Here is a 25,890-nt window from a genome sequence, read left to right as displayed (position 1 = left end):
GCCGCAAGCTTCCCACCCCTGCCAAAGATGGTGGCACGCAGGTCTCCAGTTTCCACTCCAGGAAAACCATTGTTAAAGTTTGTGGGTCGTAAACCCTTTGACCCACTGAGTCTGCTGCAACGGCCCTGCAATAAATCTGAATTTATTGCCACTCTGACAACCTTCAATGGCGCCCACACGCTTCCACTCGCGCGCTGCCACTCTTCTCAGTTGCCGGATAATAGCAGAGTTCACACGCCGCGTAAAATGGCTTGTCTGTGTCGACGTGGTGTCTTCAGTAACTCAGCTCGACACCAGTGCTTCTATTTTAACACTCTTTATTTAGGAGCATAACAAACAGAAAAGAAAACCTACAGAATCTAGCTGCATGTTTGCAGCTTTCTGTCTCTAACAAAAATGAAACTACCTTGCTCACATTCTGAGATAGACTGCTCTCCAGAGAGAGCTCAGCCCCCACAGAGCACGGGTCAAAGGAAAATGCCCAGATCATGTGGGCAGTGCACCCAGTTAATAAGAACACTTCTGGAGTGTTAACTCTTGACTGTCCAGAACCATAACAACCATTACCGCATGTCTGAATCTGTTCACAATCTGGCTCCGTCAACTGGTATCTGGGCAGATGCAAAACGGTGAAGAAGGCAATTGGGGCGCCAGATCAAAGCCTGAGCCTCTGTCCTCCCATCCTATTCCAACACGGATGGGGGACCATTTGTAGCCTGAGGGCCTCATTCACCTCTGGGGGCCAAATGCTCGTGGTGGGCGTGGACAGAGGTAAAAGGGGGTGGAGCGACAGGCAGTCATGCTACCTGTTGTACAGTGGGCTAGTTTCTACAGATATACCCTCCTGTGTGCAGGCAAGCAATAGGCATGATCAAGAGTTCAAAGACACATCCCAGCCAGGCAGAAAACACACAGGGGTGATGTGAAGTAGGGCCAGTGAAGGGTGTGGCCTGGCTTGAGTTCTGAGGGCCGAACGGAGAAGCTTGGAGGGCCACATTTCTCCCCCCACCCCAGGACTGAGGTTGCTTTGTCCTCCTATGGCCTGGTGCTTTGTCACTCCAGTGCACTCGGTCAGCAACATTTGCTATCTGGATGAGCAAGCAGGGAAGGGCATGGAATCATGTTGGAAGGGACCCCGAGGGTCATCTAGTCCAACCCGCATGTGCACCTACATGTCAATAGCCCCACACACCTACATGCATGTGCGCAAGAGCCACGTGGCATCCAGAACACACACCCTCCATAGAGCTGATGGTGGGGCACTCCAAAACACCCGAAAAGTAGCAACATTGGCAGCCAGGACTGCCATACTTCTACCTCATTTTAAATTGGGTTATTTTTTGTTTTGTCCTGCAGGCTTTCTATAGCCGCTTTGCTTATCTCTCTTTGGAGAGAGGAAAATGCGGGATATAAATCTGATTGCAAACAAGCAAAATAAATATTTTTTTAAAAGAAATTTCCCCAAAGTCAGTCTCTCTCTCTCTCTCTCTCTCTCTCTCTCTCTCTCTCTCATAAATAAATAAATCTATAGTATCAGGAACATGATTTATTAGGGATAAACGGAAGAAAATCCATGCACATATAAAATTAGCATGTCAGGAAGAAGACTAAGTCTCCCTGACTTCCTAGTTTTCAGTGTACGGGGAATGTTTATAGAGGAGCCCAGTGCACATTGGAAATGATGGGACAGAAGGCAAGGAGCCCAACAGTAGGTGGCGCAAGAGCCAATGACAGGCAGAGCCGACTCATGCTGGTTTTGTCTCCCTCCTCTTCCCTGCTACAAGAGGCAACACTGGGACCAAGGATGAGAAAACTGACAGGTTGTTCTGCCAAGCAATGCACATTACTTAAGCAGACGCCATAAGACCTTGAAGTCCAGAGTCTCTCCTTACCCAGCCTACCCCTGGCGCCTTGACCATTCCTCTGGACAGCATAATGACAGCACTCTTGCACCCACCTCGCTCTCCATTTTGCTTTTGAGTTCCTTGCCACCCCCTTTTGACATTTCTTGCATGCGGCTGAAAATCTGGCCATTGATCAGGAAGATTTGCGGAAACCCGATTTAAAACAAAAAGCAAAAACAAACAAAAATGAGCTCTCGTTTCTGAAGATGCTGTTCACTCTAATTCTTCACCAGTTCTGGTACCTTTCATCTGAATTCTTAGGTTCTGTGGGGTTCACCTTAAAAGGATACGGTTTCTTTTAATCAATAAAGACCTTCCAAAGATGTCTTTTTCTTGTCTTGTGGAGGGGTGGGGGGAGAAGGGGAGGAAAAACCCAAACCACACTCCCCACCCCTTTAAGACTGGTTGGCCAAATGGATTTGGGGTGGGGGAAGTTGCCATAAATACTGGCTTGTTCAGCTCCTTCCTGAAGAATTAAGGTGAAGAGCATTTTTTATCCTCCCTGCTCGCTTTTGCTTTAATGGAGTTTGGCTTCTATAGCATGAACATAACATCTCTCTCTCTCTCTCTCTCTCTTTTGGATAACACTAACCACATTCTCCGATCCAACCCATATACCTTTCTGTTAACACTTTCTGTTGCAATAATAGCTGAATCCATTAACTGCTCCAACCCCACCCTGAAATAGGCCACTTTTTGGAGAAAAGGGGAATACACGCTGTGTCGGCTAACCAAGTTGCATGTTTTGGAGTTCCTCCTCCGTTCTTATTTTCTAACCCTTTCCTGCCAAAATCTGAAAGCGCAGCTGTGGGGAGATAACCTCGCCAGCCCGCCTCTTGCTTGCATGTTTTCCGTACGGCCGCCTGGTTTGGGCCCAAGCCATTTGCCTTAATGGACATCATGGATGAGCTGACAGCCAGTCGTTTATGAAAGGCATCATCCGGTTTAAAAAGAGGGAGGGGAAATAAAGGGGTGGCGGTTCCCCAGCCTGGTGCCCTCCAGATGCCACAGACTACAACTCCCATCGTCCCCGACTACGAGCCATCTGACTGCGGATGATGGGAGTTGTAGTCCAACACATCTGGAAGGGCACCATGCTGACTGTGCCTTACGGAATCAGAGTCACAATGTTTTCTTTTTCTTTTTCTAGCTATATTTGCCCCAAATGGAGCAAAACAGAAGCAGGGAGAAATCAAAGTGTTGCGACTTGTTGGTGTTGGTTGGGGGGGGGGGTATCGGAGGGGAAGCACACTGCAAATCTTTGCAGCGTATTTCTCCTCCTCCCTCCCTGTCCTTGTTGAAATCTCAGCCCAAAGGACGCACGATCTGCTCCGAGGCTTCGTATCGCGCTAAATATTTCTCCCTCTCCTCCCCTCCATTTCTCTCTTTTGCCTAGATATCGGCGACACGTCAGAGATGCAGGGGTTTGGGGCCAGCTTGTTGTCGTGGCAGCTGGACCCGTGCAGCCAGGGGTCCTCCTGCCTCTCGTGCTCCACCGGCAGCTCCCCTTACGACGTTCCCAGCTGCTGCACCTGCATCCACGACAGGTGAAGTGAATTGCCCAGGTGTTGACCTTGCCTTTGGGGGGCTCTCTGTGTTAGTGCAAATATCAAAGAATAGTTGGCGTTTCAGTTTGCATACTGCTTTGGAAAGTGCAGATTTTACAGATCTGTGCTTTAAGTGCCTACTGAACTCAATCTCTCCTCCATCCCTCATTGCCAGCATGCACGGTTTGGCGGCAATCGCATGATTGACGAGGGTTAAATCACAAAACTGTTGAGAACACAGAAAAACAAAATTAACATAATCAGCATTGTCTCTGTGCTTTCTTTTCAACCTCACTGTTTACAACACACACACCTCCAATGATAAACTCAGGAGCTGCACCATGCATCTGATGAAGCAGACTGTAATCTACGAAAGCTTATGCCAGGCACCCCCAAACTCGGCCCTCCATATGTTTTGGGACTACAATTCCCATCATCCCTGACCACTGGTCCTGTTAGCTAGGGATGATGGGAGTTGTAGTCCCAAAACATCTGGAGGGCCGAGTTTGGGGGTGCCTGGCTTATGCCATAATAAATAGGTTCATCTTTAAGGTTCCACAAGACTCTTAAGTCTGTTGCAGCAAAAAACAACAGGGTTTCCCCTCTGTAAATTCTTCTAGGTCAGTGTTTGCCATCTGCAATTTTTTTCTTTTTTCTGTTTCTAATAATTTTTTTTTAAAAAAAATGAATACAGAAATCACATGCACCATGCGAACTCTAAATGATAGTACAAATATTAACAAGAATATCATATAATGCAACATAAACCTTTTGATATTCCTGTGACACCTTAATACAAAACCTTTAACAGTGCAGCTATGTATTTTCAAAGATACGATGAGATATATATTGAATAGCCATCTATTTTCTTTAAATAAATGTATGAATCATCTCTAAAATCTCCGTATCAAACATTTAAACGTTTGCTTATAACATACATTTCTCTGTGTATAAATTCATTTCATTTACAGCAGCCATCTGCAATCTGACCTTTAAGATTTAAAGCCATCTGCAATTTCTGTGAACACTTCCATTTATCATTTCATTTCATTTTCAAAAAAGCATTATTTTATGGAATCTGCCAATCCAGGAAATTAATCTGAAGGCAAAATTAACCTGAAGGCACCATTCTGTTATTTATTTACTTATGGTGATTGCATCCTCTCCCTTTAGTAAAAAAAAAAAAGTTCCCAGAGCAGTTTAAAATACAGTGGTACCTCGGCTTAAGAACTTAATTCGTTCCAGAGGTCCGTTCTTAACCTGAAACTGTTCTTAACCTGAGGTACCACTTTAGCTAATGGGGCCTCCCGCTGCCGCGCGATTTCCGTTCTCATCCTTCAGCAAAGTTCTTAACCCGAGGTACTATTTCTGGGTTAGCGGAGACTGTAACCTGAAGAGTATGTAACCTGAAGCGTATTTAACCAGAAGTGTCTGTAACCCAAGGTACCACTGTATCCATTATTAGGACCATCTCTGCACTCAGGCTTACAATCTAAAAAAACCTGACACACAAGTCTATTGAGATGTTGTCAATCCCAGGGGCGGAGGAAGGGGGTGTGGTGGGTGCAGGCCGCCCCGGGTGTTACCACTGAGGGGGGTGACAAAGTGCCAGGTGGCACTCACTGCGGGGCCTGCAGCGCGCCCAAGCCACGCGTCTCTCCTGGGAGAGTCGCTGTGGCTTGGAAGCATGCAGGCTCAGCGCTGCCCAAATGGTCCACCCACCGCCTCCTAATCCGCCCCCAGCTGTAGGGTGGCTGAGTGGGAGGAAGCAGGCAGACTCCAGAGGCCCTGTGGTGGACCCTGCCTTATGGGCGGCTCGCCCTGCCCCTGGGTGCGCTGCCTCAGGTGCCCGAGCGGCTTCCTCTGCCTCTGGTCAATCCAGTCAATCTAGGTCAGTGTTCCCCAACCTTGGGCCTCCAGCTGTTTTTGGACTACAACTCCCATCATCCCTTGCTAGCAAGACCAGTGGTCAAGGATGATGGGAATTGTAGTCCAAAAACAGCTGGAGGCCCAAGGTTGGGGAACACTGATCTAGGTGGTTAAAGGGAGCAGGTGACAATGCCGAGCCAGAGTAGCAGATGACGACCAAGGAGACCCCTCCCCCAAGTTCAGTCCACACTCAGCTGTACACCTTTGCTAGCTGGACTTCAGGCTAAGAGACAGCGACAAGCCCATCTCTTCTCGTCAGGTTGTTGAGAAGTTTCTTCTAAAAATAAATTGTAACATGTGCATTTGTCAGTCTAAAGCCTTTGGATATTCCTTTCAACAGGACCCCTCTAAAAATGTTATGCCAAAGCATGAAGAAACAGATTATTTCCAGAGCCTTCTATGGATGTAAGTAAAGCCCATGTTTGCAAGTGGGGGTGGTGGTGGTGTAAGTCCGCTGTCCCAATTGAGATGTATCGTGTTTTGCCTGGAAATAAGTCTTCCGATGTTTGAAAGAGACCTCTTTCTCTCTCAGAGCTACGATTCCTAGAGGACCCCAGGGATCGATGGTTAAACTGCTCTGGGAATTGCAGCCCTGTGAGGGAAATGGGTACCAATGGAAAGTTCTCTCCTGGAGCGAATAACATGCTGGGACATAGGGTGATATTCAGGGGTGATATTTAGGGGCGCAGATAGCGCTGTGGTCTAAACCACTGAGCCTCCTGGGCTTGCCGATCAGAAGGCCGCCATTTTGAATCCACATGATGGGGTGAGCTCCCATTCCTCTGTCTCAGCTTCTACCAACCTAGCAGTCCGAAAGCATACCAGTGCAAGTAGATAAATAGGTACCGTTGCGGCGGGAAGGTAAACGGCATTTCCGTGCGCTCTGGTTTCCGTCACGGTGTCCCGTTGGGCCAGAAGTGGTTTAGTCATGCTGGCCACATGACCCGGAAAGCTGTCTGTGGACAAACGCCGGCTACCTCAGCCTGAAAGCAAGATGAGCGCCGCACCCCATAGTTGCCTTTGACTGGACTTAACCATCCAGGCATCCTTTACTTTTACCTTTGCCTTTTTATTCAGTGGTACTGACATGCATAGGGAAGGGCCTTAAAAGCCCTTCCCCTCTTAAATCAGCAACAATGGGATATCAGCTCTGCCCAAGGCATGACGGATCATAGCAACAGCCGGGGGAAAGACATCTTACAGGACCAGGAAGAAACACCACGGACAGAATAATTGCCACACACAGGAAGAACAAGGATTTAGTTTTGAGTTCCTCACTTGTACTTGTAGAAATCATTTAATGTGTCCACACGAATAGAAGTTTATTAATATTGCAGTTGTTGTATGAGGGATTATGATGATGACTGGATTGTAATTGAAATTAATAAGATTTTGGAATGCAGAAATAAAGAAAATCGTCAAACCATCTAATCCAGCATTTGCGGGGGGGGGGGCACTTTATCTAAATTATATAATTCTGTATTTGAACGATTGGTATTAATAATTGTATTATATATTGGTATTGTTAAAATGAGGCTATTATTGGACTGTAATTGAAAACCTGGAAGTTTGAAAGCACTCTTAAGTGCAAGTAGATAAATAGGGACCGCTTTATAGCGGGAAGGTAAACGGCGTTTCCGTGTGCGGCGCTGGTGCCGGCTCGCCAGATGCAGCTTCGTCACGCTGGCCACGTGACCCAGAAGTGTCTTTGGACGGCGCCGGCTCACGGCCTCTAGAGCGAGATGAGCACGCAACCCTAGAGTCGGACACGACTGGCCCTGTCGGGCAGGGGTGCCTTTACCTTTACCTTAATTGAAAACTAATAAAATTATTATCAAAGAGGGGGATTAAAAGCCCTTCCTCTGCCCCATGTACTGTTGTTCATATCCTGGGTGGGGAAGGAGTTACAACCCTCCCCCTGGTTCACTGTGGTCCTTAACCGGCATCTGGGGAAAGGATCAAAACCCTCCCCCTTTTCTGTGCCCTCCTGTGTCCCTTAACGTGCATGGGGAAAGAGTTGCAACCCTCCCCTTACAGCACACTGTGGTCCTTACCTGAATGGGGAAAGGGTTACAATTCTCCCCCTCTTCATGCTCTGTGGTCCATACCTGCATGTCGAAAAGGTTAACCCCGTATGGCGCCCTACTTTCCTTAACCTACACTGGGGGAAAGGGTTAAAACCCTCACCACCCCCATACACCAGTGCCTGCCCTTTTAAAGAACTTTCTAAAAAGCGTGTGAAGCACTCATTCAACTTTAAAGTGGCAGGTCGTTCAGTTCTCTGCTAACCATCTTTTTCTCTCTCCTCCCCCTCGAACTCAGGGCTCGCCTACTGCCGACACCTGTCCACCGTCCGGACGCACCTGTCTGCCCTGGTAAGCCACACCATCATCCCTCCGGACAAACCCACAAGTGCTGCGGGGGGCCTGACGAAAGAGGTCTGGAGCAAATATCAGAAGGACAAGAAGGTAGGAGGCTTCCCTCTGCACTGATCGATTTTATAGAAATGCTCTGCTGCTTGATATAGTAAGAATCTCAAGCATGCGCACACAGAAACACACCATATGTAGTGCACATGCGCACAAATAGCTTTTCCCTCCTTCCATTCTGTCCCATCTATCTATAAAATCAGGTTTGGGGAGACTTTAACTCTAGGGCCACTTTCCCTTGCAGACAGCTTGGAAGTAGCCAACGACCACCGGCTTATTGATCTATTTCGTAAAATTCATACACACTCAGTTGTAAACAACAACAACCCAAAAAGCTTCAAAGTGGCTTAGACAGCTTAAAAAGGAAATAGATAAATCCACAGAGTGGGAGGAGGGCTCTGATGATGAGTCCCACCCTTGACAGCTGAAATCGAACTTCCATGCGCCATGGCAGTGTACCTCTGAGCACCAGTTGCCGGGGGAGAAGATGTCGACGGCACGAGAGGCCTGTTGCTTTTGCGCCCTGCTCTCGGGCTCTGGCTGGCCACCAAAGCAAATGGCAGTGGGCGGATTTTGTTGCTGGCTGACCTGGCAGGGCTGCCCTGGTCTTAGCAGGAAGATTCTGGCCCATGGCGTCTGTCGCCTGAGTAGAAATGCTCACAGGCCTTCCATGGACGCCGCCGTGATGTATGGAGCTGGTACTCAAACCCGTAAGGGGCAGATTCTCTGAAATCAATTTGCTTAAATAGCCGCGAGCCCATTGAAGATGCACTTGATGATAACAGGCCATTAAGAAACCATTATGAGATGCAATCAGGTTAAGTGGCGATGGGTCCCCCCCTTTTTTTTATTACGTTGCTGAATCAGATTAAGGCCCATCTTCTCTTGTATATTGTTTTCTATCAGTTGCCTCATGATGCTCCCAAGGAAGGCAGGAAAATGATAGTCCCAGACAGCCAGGAGTGGAAGAGAGCTTCCACCGAAGAGCCTTTTAGTCACTGACCCAGCAGGTCCTCCAGAAACCCTCTAGAGAAGTGTTTCCCAAAGTTGGGAGTCCAGCTCTTGTTGGACTACAACCCCCATCATCCTTAGCTAGCCGGTCAGGAATGATGGGAATTGTAGTTCAGCTGGAGACCCAAGTTTGGGAAACTGCTTTAGAGTAAGGATGAAACTTGACAAACTAGGCCTCACCATTCAGTTGGGAGCTACCAGAGTGCCTGGGGAAACCCAGCCAGATGGGCGAGGTATAAATACAGTGGTACCTCAGGTTAAGAACTTAATTCGTTCTGGAGGTCCGTTCTTAACCTGAAACTGTTCTTAACCTGAGGTACCACTTTAGCTAATGGGGCCTCCCACTGCCGCTGCGCTGCCGGAGCATGATTTCTGTTCTCATCCTGAAGCAAAGTTCTTAACCCGAGGTACTATTTCTGGGTTAGCGGACTCTGTAACCTGAAGCGTCTGTAACCCGAGGTATCACTGTAATAAATTAATATTATTAATACTAGCCACACACACCCTTCTGGGGGGTTTTTTCGGGGCCCACTGCTCAAATTAGGACCCACCCCCCAAATTCTTCACATTTTTTCTTAGGCCTTCCCATCTCTAAACCATGACCACCTGCCTCACAGATCAAGCCAGGTGTGCAGCAGGTGGAGAGGTGGTTGTGATCCCTGCAATTCAGGGGGTTGGACTAGATGACTCTGAGTGTCCCAGCTCCACAGTTCTACGATTCTAAAGTCAAATTCAGCACACATATTTCCTGATGACGCAGGGAGTTCGTTCCTGCTCTGTGCAGGATTTCAACATTCAGTTTGGGGTCACTGCATTATTTTTTTCTGCAGCTATGCTTCTTTGAAACTCATGTTTATACAGTGTTAGATGCTGGCAAATTTTTGGAAGAAAATATTTGGTTGTATAAGTATGATAATGAGTTACAAGTAGGTTGCTGTGTTGGTCTGCCGTAGTCAAAACAAAGGTGTCTAAGCTACTACTGGAATTGTTTTTTTAATTATTTTGTTATGATAATGAGGAAAGAGTTAAAAATTTCCTCCCAAGATAGCATTAGCTTAAATTATATACCTAATATATGGGGCTTGGCAATTGGGCAAGTTAAATGGATTCTCTGTGCCCTTACATCTGCAAAAAGATTGATATTGATACATTGGAAAGAGGAAAATATGGCCTCTTTCAGTCAATGGACAGAAGATGTGACAACTTTTGCAGCCCATTAACAGATCGCTTTCAGACAGATGTGTGGGAAAATGCAATGATATTTGGAACATACGGTATTTATTGAAACCATTGTGACCTAGGAATCAATGTATATTTGAGGGAAACAGTAAGTTCATCCATTTACATATATGTTATAGAGTAATTTTAATTATATTTTACTGTCATGTTGTTTTAAAAGGTTTTATGTATTCTTTTTCTTTCTTTTTCTACTTTAACTCATTGTAATAGTCTTCATAATGATAATATTAATAATAATAAAACAAATCTCTCTCCCTCCTTTCTTTGGCTCAGAATTACAAGGAGTTGGAGCTCCTCCGGCGAGTTTACTATGGTGGGGTGCAGCACGACATTCGGAAGGAGGTGTGGCCGTTCTTGCTGGGACACTACAAGTTTGGCATGACCAAGAAGGAGATGGGCCGGGTGGGTACTTCAGGTTATATTTAGATGCTTGGTAACCGACCTGGTCTTTTTTTGTGGGTGTGGGGGAAGGAGTGGTCCTTGAAGATGCTGTTAAGACAGGGAGGTTCAACGGCAAAGTGTCTCAATTGTGCTCTCAGTTCCACCATGGGCATTTTGAATTACAAAGGGTTGCAGAAGAACTTTTGCCAGCAATCCCGTGCTGTGTGCACCAGCAGACAAGGCCAACCTCGGTTTCCCTAGGGAGGCTTGGTCCTAGATGCATCCTCTGGAACAGGTTCACCAGATAAGGCAGTGTGGTTCTCAAACTATATTGGTGCCCCATTCCCTTGCTTCTATAAACACATCCCTATCCTATTAAAAACTAAGATCATGGCCACTGGTCCCATCACCTCCTGGCAAATAGAAGGGGAAGAAATGGAGTCAGTGGGAGATTTTACTTTCTTGGGTTCCATGATCACTGCAGATGGTGACACAGTCGGGAAATTAAAAGACGCCTGCTTCTTGGGAGAAAAGCAATGACAAACCTAGACAGCATCTTAAAAAGCAGAGACATCACCTTGCCGACAAAGGTCCGTATAGTAAAAGCTATGGTTTTCCCAGTAGTGATGTATGGAAGTAAGAGCTGGAACATAAAGAAGGCTGATCGCCGAAGAATTGATGCTTTTGAATTATGGTGCTGGAGGAGACTCTTGAGAGTCCCATGGACTGCAAAAAGATCAAACCTATCCATTCTTAAGGAAATCAGCCCTGAGTGTTCATTGGAAGGACAGATCGTGAAGCTGAGGCTCCAATACTTTGGCCACCTCATGAGAAGAGAAGACTCCCTGGAAAAGACCCTGATTTTGGGAAAGATTGAGGGGAGAAGGGGACGACAGAGGACGAGATGGTTGGACAGTCAAGCTACCAGCATGAGTTTGACCAAACTGCGGGAGGCAGTGGAAGACAGGAGTGCCTGGCGTGCTCTGGTCCATGGGGTCACGAAGGGTTAGACACGACTAAACGACTAAACAACAACAACAACAATCCTATTAAAAAGCATTATTCAGAATTCCATTCTGCACAACCCATTAAGGAAGATAATGATGCAATAAAATACAAAACGCTGACAATTAGCTGCACATTTATTCAAAATGCATTTGAAACCTGTTTAAATTAATTAATTCAACAAAATGGATGACCTCGATCCAGCGATAACAGCTTTTCAAAGCCTGAGAGTCATTTACGCCCACTGCCCCCTTACCACTTAGGCAACCCCTTGGGTAATACCCCCCAAGGGGCGGGAACCACTGAGATACAAAGGGGTTAGAATCATAGAGTTGGAAGGGACCCCAAGGGTCATCTAGCCCAACCCCAAGGGCTGTAGCCCTTCAGCCCCACCCTTCTTTGGTTTTTTTATCCCCCAATCTTTCAGAGAAGCAGCACCTACACTTTGGAACTTTTGGCAAGTCTCCTTCCTCCTAATTTGTCCTGCCCCATCACTTTAGCACTAATGCTAGCCGGGTCTGGAGTTCACTGTGGCTTCTTGCTGGCTCCGTCTCAGAGCCCTGCACAGAGAACACCCCAGGTTCAGCTCACAGCACCACTAAGTTGGGCTGAGAAACCTTCTGCTTCCAGTCTGAAGAGTTACAGTCCAGGAACAAGACTGTACCCTGAAGAGACCAGGCCTAACAAAGCCGCCTCATTGTGTATTAGGGTATGTCATTTTAGGGAGCGAAACTTACTTTTTGCAAATTTCTTCAGTGAGGAGTCTTAAAATTAGGTTTTTGAGTGTGGGGAATTCAAACCTGGCATTATTTTCGTGATGGGGTAACATTTAGCTTGGTAAATTTGTGTTTGATTAGAAAACCACATAAACAACAGGAGAATTGTGTTATTTTTTTGGCATCAAAACATTTACCCGCCCCCCAGAGGTAACGTAGAAATTGTTTCCCTGAGGGTGCACCAGTCTCCTAGAGTGGGTTTGGTGATGTCTTGCTGGTTTCCTTCCCCTACAAGAGATAAGGTAGGGGATCTGCTTCTGAGCAGCACTCCTGAAAATAGCAAAAAGTGTGGGTCGCTGTGCAGACCCAGCTTGTGCTTATATTTATCTCCAGGGTTGTGAATTAAAATAATGAATTGTTTAAAATATAAAAAGCACATGAACCGCTCCTGAAAACCAAATAATTTTAATTGTACCTTCTGAAAACGTCAGGTAATGCTCGCTACAACAACATATCAGTGAAAGTACAATGTGTATGCAACCCTCCAGCATCTCTCTACAGCGAACCAAAATGTAATTATTCCCTAGGTGGGACTGACAAACGATGGTTATAATCGACAATAGATGTGCAACAGGAAGAATCTACCCAGAGCTCACTGTCGGAGGTTAAGATGCTCATGACAAATGAATGATCATCTGCAGAGTCCTGAAGTTTCTCATTTCTGTCCCAGGAGAGAAATGGGAACAGCTGCAGGCTGCAAGGTCAGCGTGACCTTGGGGTTTTTGGCCAGAAACAAGTGTGCAGATAAAGTCTGGAGGAGGAGGACAATTTGCCTCTTTTCCCCAGCCTGCTAGCTCCCTCCTCAAAGTCTTTTTCTTGCAGCTAAGATAAGATTAGTGGCAAGTCAAAGAGCGATTCTTAGGTAGGGTTCTGAAAGCTTTCATTTGGCGATGTTGCCCAACCCTGGGCCCCCTTCTCTCCCACCAGAACCTCGGGTGCGCATGCGCAAGACGAGTTTATAATTCAGGGGCGTTTGGGACTCAAAACTCCCATCAACGTGGCCAATTGGTCCATGAGGCAGCAAAATCCTGTGGGTCGGCGCCTGACCTGCCGCTGCCACCATAGAAGTGAGGGAAAGTGCCAGCAGTGGTTTCCAATGAGATTCTGCTGGAAGCTGCCACCACGTGACTCAGGGCTGAGGTAGCAGGAGGCCGCACGTTCCTGTTTTGCCTCAGGCGGTGAAATGGGCTGGGCCGCCCCTGTTATAATCCAGTAATCTCTGCAAGGCCACAGGCTCCCTATCCCTGACTTGGGAGAAAAAGCTAAGAATTGCTGCAGGAGAGACGTGCAAGACTCCCGCTGTCGCTTTTGGGAGAGCTGAGGCTGCAGTGGTGATGGATTGTGGTGGAGCTGAGGAAACAGAAGATCCTGGACTAGAGTGAAGACTTCAGAAGATTTGAAAGGCACCTGAGGGGAAGTTAAGGCTTCATTTAAAGCCCTCTGAGAAAGCTTGCGAGTTAATTTCAACAGTGTTAACAAGGGTACTTGGCTTAAGGTTGTTGTCTAGGGCAGGAGTGGAGAACCTGCGGCCCTCCAGAGGTTGCTGAACTACAATTCCCATCATCCCTCAATACTGGCCAGGCAGGCTGGGACTGATGGGAGTTGTAGTCCAGCATCGTCTGAAGAGCCTTAGCTTTCCCTGTTGTGGAAACCTTTCAGAACCCCCTCTTTTTTGGTAATGTACACAATATATATTTTTTATTTGTTCTGTTGTGTTTTCTACATGGGTACTATTTCTTGTTTCTTTCCTTTTTGTGTGTCTTACCTCACTCTATGCACTTGTATTTTTTTATTTTTAAAATAATATAGATATATATATTTAAATGAAAACCTGCAGAGGTTTCCCAAGACCTTTCCAGAGATGACTTCCTGACAGCCTTTTCCCCCTTCCTTTCTGAAGGTTGACGAGGAAATTGCGCTCAGGTATCAGAAAGTGATGGCCGAGTGGAAAGCCTGCGAGGTGATTGTGAAGCTTCGGGAGAAGGAGTCTCAAACGGCCACCAAATTCTCCTCCGGCAGCAGCATAGACAGCCATGTCCAGCGGTTGATCCACAGGGACTCCACCATCAGCAACGATGTAAGGCGATGTGCCTTGTTCTACATACCTCTTTGCTGTGACATAATGCAGAGGGCCTTGTTGGGTCAGACCGAAGGTCCATCAATCTAGTCCAGGGGTCAGCAACTAGAGGCCTGAGAGCCCCAGTTGGCCTGAGGCTTAATTTCATTTGGCCCTTGGCCTAGTTTCATGCAGGTGCAAAGGAAGGGAATGGGAATGGGGAGAAAGAGGTGGCACAGAGAGGGAGAGGGAACAGGGTACCCTGCCCATCACTGGCTCTGCTCTGGACCCCCCCCATCTAGGCCCATCCACAGCCTGCTTGCAGCCTCTCCCCCAGCAGATTGATTTGATTTTGATTTGATTTATTATATTTCTGTGGCGCTTGTCATCCAAGTTCCAGTCACCACACCATGGCAGTTTTAGGCTCCAAAATAGTTTACTGCTGCGGAAGATAAGGCTTCAGCAATACAGTTCCAGACGTTGATATATACATACAGCTTGTAGCCTTTGCAGATACAGATACAGATACAGATATATACAAGTAGAAAGGGTTGCTGTTGCTCCGGCAGTTCCAAGACGTAATACAGACTCTGACTCATGGGCGGGACTCATGGACTGACAAATGAGCTGCCATGCCTTAATCACTTATATAGATGGTACTGGGCCCTTGCCATAGCGACTGGCTTGGCTGACCTTGCAGCTTTGCACCTTTTGCCTTATCTCATACATGGGGTGTTTTGTGCCCATGAAAGAAATTCACCCCTTCCTCCGTGTCCAGTTCTTCCAACTATATCAGGTGGTGCATCAGACCTTCACATTCCTGCTGTGTTCGTTTAATCCTTCCTTCCTTTCATGATAAACATCTTGCCCTTCAGGTGTTTATATCCGTCGATGAAATGGACTCTGTAGAGCGAGACCTGAAGGTTCAGGAAGACCCATCTTTGACCGGGGGCTGCAGCGATGCGCCAACAGTCATTGTGGCTGTGGAGCAGCAGCAGTCGGTAGAATTTGACTCCCCCGACTCCGGGCTCCCGTCCTCCCGGAATTACTCCGTCACGTCGGGCATCCTGTCCAGCATTGATGACGGGCAGAGTGTCTGCTTTGAGGACGGGGCCGAGGAGGAAGCTGGCTCCGATCCACAGAGGCAAGATTCCGACCAGGATCCTCAAGCCAAGGGCTCGGAACCCCAGGAGTTAGTAGCTGAGGAACAGCTCTCTTCCCAGATGGACTGTAAGGAACCTGCAGAGGAGGCCATATCTGTGTGTTCTGCGTCTTATACGGTAGGTAAGAGGGACCCTGTAGAGATGGGCAAGCTGTGGCCCTTCAAATGTTGCCGGACTACAACTCCCATCATCCCTGATCATTGGCCTTGCTGGCTCAGGCTGATGGGGTTTGGAGTCCCAACAGCATCTAGAGAGAGCCACAGCTTCACTCTTCCATCCTACTCTCTTGGACAGTCCCCAATACTGCATTTTGCTGATCCAAAAAGTCTGAATCCTTTAGGTCTGTTTCATTGGGCCCTGCCATCTCCTGCCCTCTCTTTTCCCCCGAACTTAAAACAATGCCCTCTTTTTTGGCAGGGCATATTGCAAAGTTAAACAAAGCTGAACGTATTTTAACAAAGCTAAAAATCAAGAAAACTTTCGAAAAGGAATATAAGCATCTCAATCTTGAGTCTGGATAGGCAGGCCTCAACGGAAGAATTCTCAGCAGGCATCTAAAGCAATATAGTGTTGCTTAGAGGAATGACTCTGTAAGTTCTGCAGGTTGAGGAGTATGTGCTCATAACTGGGGTGCTGTTGCAGAGAAGGCCCCGTGCCCAGTGGCCTCAATAATCAAGGGTGCCTGAAGCAGAGCCTCCGTTGAAGAGCTCAGCAAATGGGTGTTTTTATGGGAGAAAAGGGCCCAGTTGATTTGCTGTCTCCTCACAAGGGTTGCTTTTGCACTTGAACACAGAATGAAGTAAGCCGTGTTCCTGATGTAAATAAAGGACTGGGATGCATTAGATCAGGGGTAGTCAACCTTTTTGTACCTACCACCCAGTAATGCATCTTTCTTGATGGTAAAAATTTCTTACCGCCCACCAGTGCTTGATGGAAGGAGGATTCAGCTTGTGCCGTAGAACCCCCAACTGCCCACCTAGAATCCTGAAACGCCCACTAGTGGGAGATAGGGACCAGGTTGACAACCCCTGTGTTAGCTCAAAGTTGGGGAACCTTAGACCTGGTCCAGGGGGGACCTCCATAGGCTATGTTTTGACAGATCTGCATCAATCACACTGAATTGCAGAACTGAGTAGGTCCCACACAGAATTCCCAAAGGAATTCTAAGATACTAGTCCTCATGTTGGCTGTGGAGAAAGAATGAAATGCAATGAAAAATGCATTTGAACCTCTTAGGTTTTTTTGGGTGGTGGTGGTTAAAAGCCTTTTTTTGCTCTCTTTCCCCCATTACAGAAGGCAATTAATAAATCAATGATGATTAGAATAAATAAAAATTAGTAGTGGTTTGTGTGTGTGTGTGTGTGTGTGTATGTTTAAAACACACGCCACTTTCCAAAATATCAGATTGCAACAGAGAAGTCGTGTTTTATTCAGCAACACCTCTGTGACGTGTGCTTGTATCTTCTAGATAGAAATGTTGGACACTGTTGCCTTAAACTTGCACAGAATCGATAAAGATGTACAGAGGTGTGATCGGAATTATTGGTATTTCACCGCTGAGAACCTGGAGAAACTACGGAACATTATGTGCAGGTAAATGGAACCGGGAGGCTGCCAGGCGCAGAGTCTGGGATTCAGCAGAGGTGGAGCCTGATAGTTTGAGGGCGGAGCCTGTTGGAGCAAGGGGCGGAGCTTGGGAGAGCTACAGAAGCGAATAACGATGATATGGTTCAAGAACCCGGTTAGGAGAATAAGAATTCAAATTTTCAGGAGGACGTTCCAAGCTCAGAGAAGCTTCTTGAGAACCTTCCTCCAGATCCTAGTTTGTTTTGGCTGAACCAAGCTGCATTTTGCAAATTTGCCCTTTAACCGGAAGCAGCTCATTTAAGAGACGTTTCAAGCGTATGACTCCATTTCTCTTCCCTCTGTTGCAGTTACGTTTGGGAACATTTAGACGTTGGCTACGTCCAAGGAATGTGTGACCTCCTGGCTCCACTCATGGTTATACTCGACAAAGGTTAGAAGTCTTCATGGTATCTGTGCAGCCCCATATAAAAATATATATTCATTTATATCACAGTTGCACGTTCATGCTAATCCACAGTTTACCTTAGCTTAGAATGACGTAAGCTGTCCCAAAGCCACCTTTTCTGATTATTCCATTTATCAGGGGTGGATGCAGAATCTTCCTGGATTTACTAGAAGTTACTAGAATATTCTCGTGCTTTCTGGACAAAGCATGTCCACAGCTGTTGTTATTCTTAGAGTCCTGTAAGAACTCAAGGTCAGTGCTTAGAGACAGAGATATAAACCTGCCACTGAGCGCTGCCTGAATTCTTCATCGTCTTCTTTTTCTCTCTCTATTTTGGTTTCTGTATATACCATGTGTTTTTGCTTCTGCCGAGGTTTTTGCCTTGTTGGGGATTCCAGCAAGTTTCTGTATGCTTTTAAAAACCTCAGTAAACTTTTACTGAAGAACTCTGCCTGTGTGTTTTACTCCTTTGTACTCTACACAAAGATGAACTTCCATTACTCTGCTGATTTTGGCCCATGCCCTGCAGTTGCCCAGTTATGGAGACACCAGTTGGCTGGACTTGGCCCCTGGCCCTGACACAATTTTATTCTAAATACAACTGATTGATGGACTTTTTTTTGTGTGAGAGAGAAAATGAACTTGTAATATCTGGAATTGAAGTTTGAAGAAATATTGGTATACAGAAGGCAGAATGGTTGGATGTTAATGAGTGAATACTATATTTAGCTGCAGGACAGAGAACTGAAAGTCTTTTATCTTTCTTTATTCTTTTCTCTCTCCTTTCCCTTTTTTTCTGTCTTCCTTTATTTATTTCTTCTTCTTTCTGCCTCCATTCCTTTTTAGATCAAGCATTTATTTTCTGTGTATTATATAATAGATACTTTGCATGGAGTATGATTTTTTGTATATCTATGGGCAAGTATCAATAAATATTTTTTTGAATACAACTGATGGATGTGCTGGTTCATAGTTCAAGCCTAAGCATGTCTACTCGGAAGTAAGTCCTATTGAATTAAATGGGGCTTACATCTAGGCAAGTGGGGTTAGGATTTCAGCCTTAGATTGCAACTTTAAACACTAGGGAATAAGCCCCATTGAACACAGTAGGACTTACATCTGAGTAAACATGTATAATAGGATTGCACTGTTTCTTGATTAAAAAGCAGATTTACTCTTTAAAAAGCATTGCTTCACTGTTCTTTTTTTAAATTAACATCTGTCTGCGTTTGATTTCAGACGAGTTGGCTTACAGTTGCTTCACCCATCTCATGAAGAGAATGAGTCAAAACTTCCCTAACGGAGGTGCCATGGACACACATTTTGCAAACATGAGGTCCTTGATCCAGGTGGGGCTTTGCATGCCTATGTTAAAAAAAAAAATGTTTAGCTGTCCTGTTCCGTTCGTTTGAAGGTGAAGGCAGTTTAGCAAAATTAAAATGGGCACAAAACTAAAGACTGAAACCAAATTAAATACAATCCACCCAAACAGCAGCACTAAACCAATGATTTGCTGCCCACAATTAAAGCCCACCCCCCAAAACTTTAGTGCAGCTGGTGCTCTCCAGATGTTTTTGACTACAGGGGCCATAGAGCATGTGCAGAAGGCCTTGGGAGTGATCCCCAGCATCTTCTGTAGAAACGGGAGACGCTTCTCTGAAATCCTGCTCCCAATCATTGTAGACAATCCTGAGCTACATGGATCAATACCCAGCCACCGATATAAGACAGTTTTCTGTGTTCCCATCACCCCCAGCAAGCTCTGGCTAATGGGAGTTGTAGTCTCAAACATTTGTTGGGCGCCAGGTTGGCAGACTTAGTCAATGGCACAGAATTTGCCTGGCACTTAAAGGCCAAATGAGGCTTGATCCCTCCTTCAGTCTCCTGGAAGAATGCTGGGACAGACATCCCATTTGTCCAATGGCCCTGCTGTTGATCTTGTAGTGGCGCTGGCTGCAGATTTTGGGCCGTTGGGCAGGATGGCATCACTGCTGCCCATTTGCACTCCCTCTGGGCCCTATCAGCACATGGGTAAAAATCCAGAGGCTCTCAGACATACTGTATCTGATTCCCAGCTCACAAGCGTGGCGTCTCCCATTTCTTCCCATTATCCCTGCACAGAGGAGGTTCAATCACGGAGCGTGGCAGCTAGAGTGGCCTAGAATCCTTTGGAAAGATGCTCTAGCTGGCACACTCCGTGGTCAGGCATCTGAGTGCAGATGGGCATCCTCTGCTCAGTTTCCTCTCTGGACACCTGGCAGCCCAGAGCTGAGGACGGTGGGGAGGGAGGAGCTGGAGCAGCTCCCCACCTCTGCTGTCTCTGGGCAGGGGGCCAGTTCCTATGGGAACCGTGCAATTCTTCTGATTTTTCAGCGCATCTCCCTAAAAGGGGGAAAGCTCTGCAGCAGTGTTGTGAAGGCAGCTCAAATGCCTCCCTGGGACGTTACTTCTGAGTAGACACATGCATGAGATCAGGCCAGCAGGTCTGGAAGAAGGGAGCGTTAGGGCAGGGAGGTGTCTGCAAACTTAAATCTGGAAGAGATAATGCGCTTGGCTGGAAGAGATAATGAACGATGGTTGACTGGGGTTTGTGTGAGGGGAAGAAGGGATGCCAAAGGGTGGAAAGAGAGGAGATTGTAAAGGAGAGTGGCACAGAGAGAGAGAGAGGGAGAGAGAGAAGGAGAGAGAGAGAGAGAGAGAGAGAGAGAGAGAGAGAGAGAGAGAGAGAGAATGTGTGAAGAAGGGCATTGTGGGAAATTGAGATGGCCCCCAGTGCCAGTGGGAGCACCTGGCTGGGATTCTGTTTCAATGTGGTGGCCAGCTGGGAGCCCATCATCTGCCAAAGGTTGCCAGGTTCTGATGCGGACCCTGAGCTGCAGCCCCTTCACCGAAAAAAGCCTTGTGGCACCTTAGGAATCAAGTGTCCTACCTCCTTCTGCCTTGAGCTCCCCACCTCCTCTCCCTTCTGGGTTGGAGGCCCAATAATCTCACCTGACGGTCAGGCCATGGGAGGTGTGGCCTGCTCCCAAATCCCAAATCCTGAGACCTTGCAAGCCCCTGATTGCACAGCTGTATTGTCTTTTGGATATCTGTGTTGTCAAATATTTAAAACTGGAACTCATTTTGTCTCTGTGTTGTTGTTGTTGTTGTTTTCACATTTCCCCCCAAAGATTCTGGATTCCGAACTCTTTGAACTGATGCACCAGAACGGGGATTACACTCACTTCTACTTTTGCTACCGCTGGTTCCTGCTGGATTTTAAGAGAGGTAAGATGCTTGAGCCACATATTGATCATGGAACCAAAAGGGTTGGGTGGCATCTTGGGGGTGATCTAGTCTGACCCCAACATGCGCTTAGTGCAGATTCTGCCATTTCAGAACGCAGCAACAGCATCCCCGGCAAGTGACCCCTCCAAGTCTAAAGATGCCATTAGAGATTATTTTTATTATAGTGGTACCTCGAGTTAAAAACTTAATTCGTTCTGGAGGTCCGTTCTTAACCTGAAACTGTTCTTAACCTGAAGCACCACTTTAGCTAATGGGGCCTCCCGCTGCTGCCACGCCCCCCGGAGCACGATTTCTGTTCTCATCCTGAAGCAAAGTTCTTAACCTGAGGTACTATTTCTGGGTTAGAGGAGTCTGTAACCTGAAGCGTATGTAACCCGAGGTACCACTGTAGTCTTAATTTTTCCCCCAGGGGAGGGCAGTGGGGGGGGGATTAATGTCGTCAAGAAAACTGTTGTGACCATGATGCGCTTGAGTAACTGGATGCTCTCTGCAATGTTTGTTCCTTCCCTTCAGAATTGTTGTACGAGGATGTTTTTACAGTGTGGGAAGTTATTTGGGCAGCAAAGCACATCTCTTCAGAACATTTTGTCCTTTTCATTGCCTTAGCACTGGTAGAGGCCTACCGAGAGATTATTCGCGATAACAACATGGACTTTACTGATATCATCAAGTTTTTTAATGGTAAGGGAGCCGAGCTCAATGCAATTTCACTCTCTTTTTCTATTCTTTTTTCAAGGACTTCGATGTTGTTCGGTTTAAGATTGCGGGCATTTAGGGAAAGCTTTTCATTTGTTTGTTTAGGAAGCAAGGGATTTGGGCAGAGGGAGGACAGGAGCAGATCAGAATTCAGTCCTGATCATCTGTATTTTGGAAAGCTGCCTATTTTTCCACCTCTTCTCTGTGGTTGGGCATGATAGTTCCTGAGACAGAGGAGCAGGTTTTTGTCTGTGTTCAGATACTGCCACACACCATTTTGAATCAAGGCGGCGGACCAAACCTTTCAGAACAACTCGAGATTGTCACCAAATTTGGTGTGATGGTTTCTGAGATCCAGGAGCAAACATTTGTCTGTTTTTGGATACAACCCGTTGCCACCTTGAATCAAGAGAGCAGGCTGCAACTTTCAAAACTGCGCTTCTTCTAATCATTTTTTGGTTGTTTGTTTTGTTTCTTAAAATGCCTGAGCAACGGCAGGTACGAGGCTTCCACTTGGAAATAAAGCGATGTTTTCCTTTCTGATTATTCTCATCTCAAACTGAATCTGTGAACTTGTTTCTGGGATGAACTGCACCAGAGTACAGAAGGGGCTCCTGTGATGATGGAGTGTTGCTGTGCAACAAGAAAAAGGCACACTTTGCATCTCAGCAGGGTCAGCGTCCTAGTCTAGCATTTTCCTTGAAATGGAACTTTTCCGAAAATGGGGCTGTTGGGTTTTTCTTTGTAGTTTCCAGGTGAAGATAGCTCAGTGGTTAATGTGAATCGGTACATGCAGGCAAGGAGCGTATCTGTTTTATCTGTTTTCTGTGTGGGCTTAACAGCCATATCTTTAATTGGGGAACTGGAGCTGGAAGAGCAGCTGTTTTGGCTCAGCGTTTTTAACTGATAAGAAACACTTAGAAGGCCATCTCGACCCAAGGGTGCCAGGCAGTTTTAACATGGCCACTACATGAGCACGTGGTGCTTCAGTTAAAGCATCCAGAACTCCATTGCCAAATTTAGTCCAGAAAACTATGCTATGGACTATTGTGATTTGGCAAGGTGGGCTGGGTAACCGCAACTTGACTGCGGCAAGAAGAAATTAATCTATTTTACATGGACAGCTCTGGTCCTCTAAGTTGCAAGTGTGCAAGTAATGGGGCTGGAATAGTCTTATCCCAAACAAGGTTTTGCTGCATATTCCTCTAGTGAGAGCTTAGCTAACTGGTCAATTGAGCTCGTTAGGAGTTGATATAAAAATTGAGGGCACAAGGAGAAGGGGATGACAGAGGATGAGATGGTTGGACAGTGTTCTGGAAGCTACAAACATGACCAAACTGCGGGAGGCAGTGGAAGACAGGAGTGCCTGGCGTGCTCTGGAGTCACAAAGAGTCGGACACGACTAAATGACTAAACAGCAACAACAAAAACAAGGAGCTGATATCTACACTAGTGGCCAAAACTGTGGAAACCTTTTGGGAAAAGTGTATTTCTGAGGTTTGAAAAAGGAAGCACAACTGCATATCAACTAAAAAAAAGCTGCATATCAAACACTTAGTTGTGCTTCCTTTTTTAGGTTATATGGCTATAACTTTTGATAGAATACAGATAAGTGAACAAACTTTGTTGCATTGCATTCTTCATTAAATTATCTTTCCATTGATATATAATTTTATGGTATTATTAATAATAATAATAATAATAATAATAATAATAATAATAATAATAATAATGGTGCTGAGCCAACAAACCTCAGAAATGCACTTTTTCCAAATGGTTTCCACAATTTTGGCCAATAGTGCATACTCCCAGGCAATCTCAGCTTCCTCCACTCACTTTTGCCTCTGGCCCCTCGTACTACTGGTCCTCCCCCTCCTCTTACTTCTGTTGTGTGTTTCGTGCAGAAATGGCAGAGCACCACAACGCGCAGGAGATCCTGAAGATCGCGAGAGATCTGGTCTGCAAAGTGCAAACGCTGATCGAGAACAAGTGAGCGCGGACACAGAGGAGGAACTCTGAGGGTTTGCCTGAGGCGACGGCAGCAGCAACAACTGCAACCCGGCCTGCACCCTTTTAGGGGGAGGAAGGGGGAACGAGAATTTGCCTGCACTTGTCACTTCAATTAATGGTTTACTGGCATCTTCTTCCATGTAATAATGTTTGTAAATACCTGAGAGAGTTCTTTCCAGGAGAAGAAAAAGCACACTGGAAAAACAAGGTGGCTTCCCACCAGGAGTTGAGGTTGTGTGTTGGTGTGTGTGTGTGCACACACACGAGAGTCTTCACTGCAGACTCTGTATTTCAGGGCCAAAAAATATTTGTGTGTCTTTCGTTTGTTGTGTTAATTGAGTTTCCCAGCACTGGGATGGTCAAAGGGTGGCGAGCATGGGCAGAAGGGAGACTGGTGTGTGTGCCCCCCACTGTAATGTGTGCAAGGCGTTGTCTGTCTCTGAACCCACCTACAGGAGATCCTTCCCGATGCCCCACCTTCTTGCCAGTATTTCAAGAGCACCTCCCTGTTCTAAGCGAGCAGCATCTATGACAAGCTGCGCCAAATTCTGTGACGAGATTGGGCATAGACCGAGGTGGGGCATCCTTCTGAGGTTGCGCATAGACCAAGGACTTTATGCCGGGAAATGAGCCTGTATTTCTCTGAAGCTCGTCTGCAAACCGGAGGGCCCCATCTCCTCCCAGCGTTTGCGGCACGGCGGAAGCTCTGTGGAAGTTAAGCGCCAAAAAACAGGCTTCCCTCTACTTATGTCACCCCTATGAAGCATTTTATCCTGAAGTGTTTGGCCCTGAACGGGGAAACCATGATAACCAGCCACGGACAGAGAAAGCTCACCGAATAATAGTGGAAAAAGGAGGGCAGCAGGCAGGTAGTCCCGGTTTTTTCTGCACAACAATGAGGGCTAAGAACCTTGATTTTTATTTTTATTTTAAAAAAGAGAGCAACCAACCAGCCAGCCAAACTGTGGAGCCCAACGAGGTGCTGAATTCTACAAATGCATGAAATAATTATGTATACTTGCCCTGGTTTCCTTCTCCGTTGCCTGTTTGAGGATCTTTCAGTTTTTATGCTGCCTCGTTGTTCTTCAGCTTTTTCTGTTATATAGACCGTTGCAGGATTTAACCCAGTACTCTTAACTGCTGGAGAAACAGACATGGGAGGTGGGGCAGCTAGCCCCCAAAGCATCGCTGACTTCCAGCTAGTTGGGTTTGTTTTGTTCCTTTTCCCTTGGAATGCAATAGAGGGGAAAGTCTTAAATCAGGAAACTGACTCTTTCTCTTTTTTTGGCTAATGCTGGCATGCTCACACGGTTTGTCCCTTAGTCCTGTTGTTTTTTCTCTTTCTTCCTTGTGCCAAGTTAAGTGTTCGAAACATGCATGGTTCTGCCAGACAGTGTCGCAGGCGAGGAAACCGCTTTTCCGATTTTGTGTGCATCTTCATTCAGTTGAAAGGTGAAGAAGTCTTTAAAATCCCCAAAACACCCTTTAAAACCTGATGGGTTCATCCATGTTTTAAAAATGAAAACACAGTGCACTACATTTTTGGAGAATGTATTATATACGACACTTTACTATGTAAAAAAACACAGAGAGAGAGAAAAAGGAAACACAACCAAAAACAACAAAAAAATTAACGAATTTAACTGTGCAAACTTTGTTGTACCTGTTTATTATAATGTTTCTGCATAATAGTATTTTATGAATATTGTGTACTGCCTTATTTTTGTCAGGAGCAGAATATTTTCTTTATTGCTCAAGAGTTTATTTATCTTTTAAGTGCAACCAATGGATTAAAAGAAAATACATATTGTCAAAGCTTTTTCTAATGAGTAAAAAGTTTTCTTTGTCGCTCATAAAACGACAACAATGACCCTGTAAGAATGGAAGTGTGACTTTGCCACCTCAGACCAAAAGTTACATCTTCCTACAGTGAACAAGCAACTGCTTCCTTTGGTAACAAGGGTCATAACCTCTAACAATGGAGACTCCATTCAAATTATTGTAGTTTCTTATTCTTGTTTGTTGCTTGTTACCAAAAGTCTCCAGCGAGACTCCAGCACATTTAAATATATTAATATAAATGGCTCATACTATAAAAATGTAACAAAACAACCCCCATAATAAGCAGCCACAGGAAGGTTTGGCCCCCACACTGGTAGCCACAAACAACATCTCGCTGTGGCGAGCATTCCAGAGACAGGGAGCCACCACTGAAAAGGCCCTTTTCCTGTGTCACCACCCTCCATGCTTCCCTCAGAGGGAGACATAGAAAATGGCCTCAGAAGGAGGTCTAAACATCTGGGCAGGTTCATATCTTGAGGTGTGTTCCAGAAGATATCATGGTCCTGAGCTGTAATGAGCTCTATTGCTCAAAAGCAGTCTTTTGAATTGTCAATCACAGTTTCGACAGCACTGGTGGTTCTA

General features: G+C 46.1%; 1 protein-coding gene across 8 annotated transcripts in view; it reads left to right on the top strand.

Annotated features, from left to right (window-relative positions):
- Positions 1-25,281, top strand: part of SGSM2 (small G protein signaling modulator 2) — an 84,746-nt gene extending 59,465 nt beyond the window's left edge. For 7 of the 8 annotated variants that reach the window (XM_077919839.1, XM_077919837.1, XM_077919835.1 and 4 more), the window contains 12 exons: positions 3,301-3,451; positions 5,721-5,785; positions 7,703-7,848; positions 10,333-10,461; positions 14,122-14,298; positions 15,153-15,557; positions 16,909-17,033; positions 17,375-17,457; positions 18,712-18,821; positions 20,643-20,739; positions 21,274-21,441; positions 23,361-25,281. In XM_077919839.1, coding sequence (XP_077775965.1) covers positions 3,301-3,451; positions 5,721-5,785; positions 7,703-7,848; positions 10,333-10,461; positions 14,122-14,298; positions 15,153-15,557; positions 16,909-17,033; positions 17,375-17,457; positions 18,712-18,821; positions 20,643-20,739; positions 21,274-21,441; positions 23,361-23,449 — 1,745 coding nt within the window. In that variant the 3' untranslated portion in view covers positions 23,450-25,281. The remainder of the gene's footprint in view (positions 1-3,300; positions 3,452-5,720; positions 5,786-7,702; positions 7,849-10,332; positions 10,462-14,121; positions 14,299-15,152; positions 15,558-16,908; positions 17,034-17,374; positions 17,458-18,711; positions 18,822-20,642; positions 20,740-21,273; positions 21,442-23,360) is intronic. The other variant, XM_077919836.1, reaches the window with a different exon arrangement.
- Positions 25,282-25,890: the final 609 nt, after the last annotated feature.

The sequence above is a fragment of the Podarcis muralis genome, chromosome 15 (genome assembly GCF_964188315.1).
Source record: "Podarcis muralis chromosome 15, rPodMur119.hap1.1, whole genome shotgun sequence".
Lineage (NCBI taxonomy): Eukaryota > Metazoa > Chordata > Lepidosauria > Squamata > Lacertidae > Podarcis > Podarcis muralis.
The sequence above is the reverse complement of the archived record's forward strand: the minus strand, read 5'-3'. Positions and strand labels throughout refer to the sequence as shown.